The 7,473-nt window shown below is 42.6% G+C and overlaps 1 protein-coding gene across 1 annotated transcript; it reads right to left on the bottom strand.

Annotated features, from left to right (window-relative positions):
• Nucleotides 1-250: 250 nt before the first annotated feature.
• On the bottom strand, nucleotides 251-6,157 carry LOC123484192 (scavenger receptor cysteine-rich type 1 protein M130-like). Its single transcript, XM_045214250.1, has 6 exons — nucleotides 5,959-6,157; nucleotides 5,225-5,530; nucleotides 2,706-2,984; nucleotides 1,466-1,564; nucleotides 1,274-1,362; nucleotides 251-651 (listed from the first exon to the last, which is right to left on the bottom strand). Exons 1-6 carry the CDS (start codon nucleotides 6,155-6,157, stop codon nucleotides 532-534), a joined length of 1,092 nt encoding a protein of 363 aa, XP_045070185.1. The 3' UTR covers nucleotides 251-531.
• Nucleotides 6,158-7,473: the final 1,316 nt, after the last annotated feature.

Below are 7,473 nucleotides of genomic sequence, written 5' to 3'. Positions count from 1 at the left end.
AAGAGAAACACTAAATAAGATAAAGACATAAAGACAAAAGCTAAAAGCAGCAATACATTCTGGAACACAAAACAGACGTAATTGAGCTACTCTCTAAAAATAATCAAAACCCCATGTTACCAAAACCCCATGTTACCAAAACCCCATGATACCCAAAACCCCATGATACCCAAAACCCCATGTTACCAAAACCCCATGTTACCCAAACCCCATGTTACCAAAACCCCACGTTACCCAAACCCCACGGTACCCAAAACCCCACGGTACCCAAAACCCCACGGGACCATGGTGGTACAAAACAAACAAAAATTAATAATGGTGGTTACAATCACTCCTTTTAGATTTCTTCCAAGGTTATAAAAAGATAAACTAATTCTTAACTTGTGTTATTAAAATTAGAACCACTTAAGGTTTGTCACCACATTATAAACACCAGTCCACTGCTGACCATCGAGTTCAAAACACAAAACTGACCTAAGATCAGCATGTAGGGTCAGCATCATTCTACTCCTACTCAGTCCCCTGGGCTGCTCACTCCTCTCCCGGTCCAGCTTCAGCTCTGGAGCTCAGAGAGACCATCTCCATGGCATTGGCATCAACATAAAGATCCATGCTGCTCACCCTGTTCACTCTCTTCTGCCTCCTGGTGGTCTAGGGAGACACAGCACCAAGAGTGAGTGAGTGAGTCAGTCATGGACTAATAATGGAAACACTTCAAAATAAAGAATCTAAGAGAAACACTAAATAAGATAAAGACATAAAGACAAAAGCTAAAAGCAGCAATACATTCTGGAACACAAAACAGACGTAATTGAGCTACTCTCTTAAAATAATTAAAACCCCATGTTACCCAAAACCCCATGTTACCAAAACCCCATGTTACCCAAAACCCCATGTTACCAAAACCCCATGTTACCAAAACCCCATGTTACCAAAACCCCATGTTACCATGGTTGCAAAAAAACAAACTAAAAGGAATCATGGTGGTTGCAGTCACTCTTTTTAGATATCTTCCAAGGTTCTAGAAAGATAAACTAATTCTGAACTTTTCAGCTATTATTAAAATCCCGGTCTCTCGTTCTCTGTGTGTGTGTGTGTCTGTCTCTCGTTCTCAGTACAGAAGAACAAACCCAAGATAGTGCAACACAAGTCAAAGATACACATCTGGTTAATCACACACCTTAAACACAGATATAGACCAATGTAGAATCTGAACCCTGCTCAAAGACACAAACATTTAAATGACTTGTAACGTCTGAGTAAATGTCTTTACCTTGTAGTACAGGTAGAAGGTGGTGATGGCTGTCAGTAGGATCAGCAGCACTACAACATGTCTGATGATGAAGGCTGGCAGAGGAGAGGCTGCAAACAGAAACACCTTTGATGAGGGGACTGGTCATCATCACATAGATCTGTGGGAAATCTGTCAATGACAAAGTTAGAAGTCTGGTTCATGTTCAGTTACCTGTGACGGTGAGGTTGAGGAGCTCACTCTCAGAGGAGAAGTTATGAGAGAAAACATAATTGTCATAAACACAGCTGTAGTTCCCTTGGTGGGAGCCATCTGCAGCAGGGAAGAGGAAGGCAGCAGAGTGATTGACAGCTGGCTGGGTCTGGGTTCTGTTGGAGCCGGTGAACGTGAGGAGGAAGGAGCCTCCTGGGTACTGTGGCTGAGTAGAGCAGGTGATGGTGAAGCTGTCGCCCCATAACATCTCGGGTCCCTGGTGGCCCCTGGAGACCCCTCCCATTGAGTCAGTCAGGAAGATATCAGGCTGGACCAGGAGATCTGTAACAAGAAAAGAGAACAAGAAAAACCTCTTCAACTAGTTTCCTATAGATATGACAATAACATCAGCACGTAACAGTGCTAGCCACCCTCCCTCACAGGGCAACATGAGTAGTGGGCCTACAGTCACTGAGACAACATATGTTGATATCAGGCTGAAGCAGGACATCTGGAACAAGAGGAGAGAAAAAGAAAACGTAGCTCCTCAACTACTTTCCTCATTTAGATATGACAATAACATGACATGTGACAGTTGCAGTGAGTAGAGACGTTCACTGAGATAACACTCAAATACAAAAGCATTCTGCAATATTTAAGTTGTATTTGATTCCTACTTGACTGAGTGATTTATTTTGTAGACTTACAAGCAAACAGTCATCATTAGAGGGGCAGAGGAAGTTGAATGAATAAAGGGAATCAGTGGAATATAATGATCATATATTGATATTTCCTGAGCAGATCACTTATGTGGCCTACCACTTCGTGGCTGAGCCAATGTTGCTCCTAGACGCCACGTCGAAAGTCACTGAGCTCTTCAGTAAGGCCACACAAGCTACTACCAATGGTGGTCTGTGGATTGTATGGCTTTGTGTGATCAATCCTATACACCTGTCAGCAACAGGTATGGCTGAAATAGCTGAATCCACTACATTTACATTTTAGTCATTTAGCAGACGCTCTTCTCCAGAGTGACTTACAGTTAGTGACTGCATACATTATTTTTTCATCCCTGCCGGCCATTCCCTCCCCTACCCTGGACGACGCTGGGCCAATTGTGCACCGCCCCATGGGTCTCCCGGTTGGAGCCGGCTACGACAGAGCCTGGATTCGAACCAGGATCTCTAGTGGCACAGCTAACACTGCGATGCAGTGCCTTAGACCACTGCATTTTTGGCCATAAAGTGTAGCTTGTTATTACCTGAGCAGATCACTGTGAATCCAAGAAGGAGTTCATGCCATGTCCCACACTCCCTCAGTGAAGGCTCAGACCCAGAACAGTCAACTCTAAACCCTCTAGTGGTGTTTCCAGGTAGTACTGAAACAGTGGAGCCACAACCCAGCTGTCTACACACTACTGCAGGTACAGCCTCCTTGTTCCTGTCATCAGTTCCCACAGTCCTCCACTCTCCCTGGTCGTACTGCTCCACTCCACCAGCACAGCGACTGCCTCCTCCCACCAGCCTCACATCATCAGGCTCTGAGAAAAGAAGAGAGAGAGACAGTAATCTTACTATTTTCTCACTAAAACACACCTACAGTGGGCTCCAAAATTACTGGCACCCCTGACTGCACAAACAATACTTTAAAAAATATAAACAATACTGTACTTTATTAATGTTTCAATGGAACCAACCAAAATCATACAATTATTTAATACAAAATAAATGTCACCTAAATCAAGGTTTCATAATTATTGGCACTCCTCATTTAGTACTTAGTGCAACCACCTCTGGCAAGGATAACAGCATGGAGTCTTTTCCTGTAATGTTTGACAAGGTTAAGGAACACATTTGGAGGGATTTTGGACCATTCCTCTATGCAGATCCTTTCAAGATCCTTCACATTCTTGGGTTTGCACTTATTACTGCCCTCTTCAACTCAGCCCACAGATTTTTGATTGGATTGAGGTCCGGCGACTGAGATGGCCTTGGCAGAACATTGATTTTGTTGTCACAGAACCATTTCTGTGTGAATCTTGAGGTATGTTTTGGGTCATTGTCTTGTTGGAAACTCCACCTACGGCCAAGTCCCAGCCTTCTGGCAGAGAAAACCAGATTGTCAGCCAAAATTGCCTGATACTTGGTGGAATTCATTATGCCATCAATCTTAACCAGTGCCCCTGGACCTCTGGAATTAAAACAGCCCCAAATAATCACTGACCCACCACCATATTTCACCGTGGGTATGAGGTGACTCTCCTTGTATGCATCTCTGTTTCGACGCCAAACATGTCGATGCTGTATCTGACCAAAACGTTCAATTTTGGTCTCACCTGACCAGAGCACCTTCTTCCAGTCATAATTTAAATGACGTTTGGCAAACTCCAAGCGCTTGCGTCTGTGTCTTGGGGTCAGAAAGTGCTTTCTTATGGCAAACCTTCCAAAGAACCTGTGGTTGTGGAGGTGGCGTCTGATGGTGCTTTTTGAAACCTGGTGACCCCAAGATGCCACCAAGGCCTGCAATTCGTTCACAGTGATTATTGGGGATTTTGTTGCTTCTCTCACCATCCTCCTCCCTATCCTGGGGGGCAAAATGCATTTGTGTCCTCTACCGTGAGGTTTTCAACTGTTCCATATCTTTTTTATTTATTAATAATTGCCCTGACAGTGCTCAGTGGTATATTCAATCGTTTGTGGATCTTCTTGTAGCCATTACCAGATTTATGAAGGTCTACGACCATCTGTCTCTTTTGAACTGCCAGATATTTTGTTTTCTTCATGGAGTTGGATGACAAAGGGATATTGTATGCGTGTTACCTCATTTTTATACCCTAGTGAAACAGGAAGTGATGTAATGGCTCAATATAGTTCCTTAAGACTTAGATACACTTAAATAAGTGGAATTTAATTCCTGGTTGATAGAATAATTATTAATGACTAATTATTACACCCTGAAACTGTGTGAAATGTGTTAGAATGTGTGAGTGTAGGACCAGTAAAGATTATGACATTGAGCTACTATTTAGCAATGTGATTAAGAGTTAGACCAGACAACAAAGGACAAGGAGAACTGTCTACAGACAACTGGGAAACCAAGATAAAGAGGCCTCCCAATTAAGGGAGGAGAGAAACGGTTAGGCTTTTTAAGGAGTATGAGGACGGCGATAACTAAGGAATGCAGCCTATGATAAGAACATGTGTGTGTGACCTGATGGTTAGGAGAGCAGAGGAAAACAGCCCGCCTAAAAGGGGTGGGGTTTTTGTATGACGTGTGAGTATAAAAGATGGACTCTGAAATTGTGATGAACAGAATTTTCAATGAATAAAGGCCTGACTATGCAGACCAGGACTCTGTCTGTTTATTGATCCAAAAGCATTACAACCTTTTGGGAGACGCACAGAGACACTGAAATAGTTGAGTTCAACCATTGAGATTAAAATATTCACTTAACACTAGTTTAATTTTGGTAGATGTTATTTACAATAATCTTTAAGGGTGCAATTAATTGTGAAACCTTGATTTGGAGGACATTGATTTTTAATTTAATCAATAAATGATTTTGGTGGGTTCCATTGGAACATTAATATAGTACAGTATTTCTCACATGTTGGTATTTTCAGTTTCTCTCCATAATTATATTGTTTATATTTCTGTAAGTATTGTTTGTGCATTGCCAGACAGGGGTGCCAGTAATTTTGGAGCCCACTGCATATTGCCTCTCATATTCTTCACTCCAGGCGAGAAACAATGTTGATTGAGTGACAAACTGTTTCTTACCTGAGCAGGTGAGTACAACAGCATTACCAGGTAGGCAGGTGTTGTTTTTTCTGTCTGAGGTGTCACAGTCCAGGAGAAGGGACTCATTGCCTTTACACTGGAACTCTTTATCCCAGGTCTGACCCTCACCTTCTCCATAGAGCCCCCCCTGTAGAGCTGCAGGAGCCCCACAGCCAAGCTCCCCACAGACTACCTCTGCATCCTGCTGGTCAAAGTCAGCTTCACACACTGAGGCCCAGGACTGATTGGACTTCACCTCCAGTCTCCCAGAGCAGAGACCATCTCCATCCACAAGCTGCACAGACTCTGGAGAAAAAGAGTTGGTGGAACATTCAATCCATTTTGTTGATGACACTGTCAAGGACTAAACACAAATATGTTGGATAAAAGATTGTAGGTTGCTATGTTTGATACTGTAAGAGGTAGAAATGGGTTCTTAGTCACTCAGGACAGGGTTGGGAATAATGCAGGCAGGAGACAGGAATAAGTTCACTTCACTTTATAGAAAATAAACAGCTGGACATCCATCAGGCAGCTTCACTTCAGTAACATCTGAACTACAATGATCTGCCCATGCACATCTCCCATAAATGAATATGACAAACACAAATATAATGTTTAAATACATCTAACATCTCTCCCTGTCTTTAAATGAAATGAAAAACACATTACACATGATATGCTAATATTGTATAATGTACAAAATAAATATCTCAATATTACCAGTGTCTTACCTGAACAGATCACATGATGATAATATTCACCATTACAGACAACAGGTCCTACTCCACACTCTCTAATAGTAGACTCATCTCCACGGCAACTATTCCATAGTGAGACTCCTCCTCCTCTTCCCTTTTCAACCAGAGGTCCTCTAGATGCAGCTACAGCATTCCCACAGCCCAGCTCTCTACACACAACCTTAGCATCCATCATGCTCCACCCCATAGGACATTGACTTAACCACTCTCCTTCATAAAATACTTCCAGTGTCCCAGAACAGGAAGTGGTCCCATTCACCAGTCTGACTGATAGTTCAGCTGTAAACAGCAGAGAGGAAAACACAGTAGTGAGGACAGATTATAACAGGGCTTCTGTTATTCTAACAGCAGTAATGCTTTGTGGTTGACAAGTATTAGCAGTTCCATAAAACAGTACTTGTTATTGGGTTTTAGAATGATGTGTATGGACACATGAATTTCTCCATGTGGGATAATAAAGTTGACTAATATTGAACTGCTATAATCACTGTAGATTTATACTCTACCTACCTGGTGGACTGATGCTTTGAGCCTGGAGATCTGAGGAGAAAGAGAGAGACAGAGGAGAGAGAGAGAGAGAGAGAGAGAGAGAGAGAGAGAGAGAGAGAGAGAGAGAGAGAGAGAGAGAGAGAGAGAGAGAGAGAGAGAGAGAGAGAGAGAGAGAGAGAGAGAGAGAGAGAGAGAGAGAGAGAGAGAGAGAGAGAGAGAGAGATGTTTACTGTTAATATTGATTGTTTATTTCACTTTTGTATACTATCTACTTCACTTGCTTTGGCAATGTTAACACACGTTTCCCATGCCAATAAAGCCCTTAAATTGAATTGAATTGAAATTGAGAGAGAGAGAGAGAGAGAGGGATGTTAAATGAATATCAACATGACCTTTCATGATGTGATGGGGAAGATAGGCTTATCACTATCGTGTAACACATTCCCCTTCTATGGATATGGGAACCTCTCTTTGCAGATTAGTTTATATATCATTTACATTTGCTTTTGTTTGTTTTTTCAGAGGTCAGGGTCAAGCTGAGTGGAAGAGTGGAAAATGTTACTGGTTAGAAGTCAGTAATGAAAAGATATTCAGTTGACCGCATGTTAGTCTGTCAGCTCTTTGACATCTCCCTCCCCTCCCTTCTCTCTCCCTCTCTATCTCCCTCCCCTCCTCTGCCCCCTCTCTCTCTCTCCACTACTCTCTCCTCTGCCCTCCCCACCCCCTCCTCTCTGTCCTCTCTCTCTCTTCCTAACATATAGCATCAGGCCTGTTGAGCTTGACTCAGGTCACAGACCTCTAGCATCTACACCACCCATTCTCCTACACTAACATAAGACCAATATAATATATAATATATACTCTCATTCGTTTACACAGAGACAGATATAATCAACCTCCTTCCTCTCTCTACTATTCTCTCCTCTACTTCACAAGAACTGTTAGTCGGGAGCTTCATGAAATGGGTTTCCATGGTAGAGCAACCGAACAAAAGCCTAA

Source organism: Coregonus clupeaformis, unplaced genomic scaffold (assembly GCF_020615455.1).
Source record: "Coregonus clupeaformis isolate EN_2021a unplaced genomic scaffold, ASM2061545v1 scaf0223, whole genome shotgun sequence".
NCBI classification, from domain to species: Eukaryota; Metazoa; Chordata; class Actinopteri; order Salmoniformes; family Salmonidae; genus Coregonus; species Coregonus clupeaformis.
Note: the sequence above shows the minus strand (reverse complement) of the source record. Positions and strands in the feature narration are given on the sequence as shown.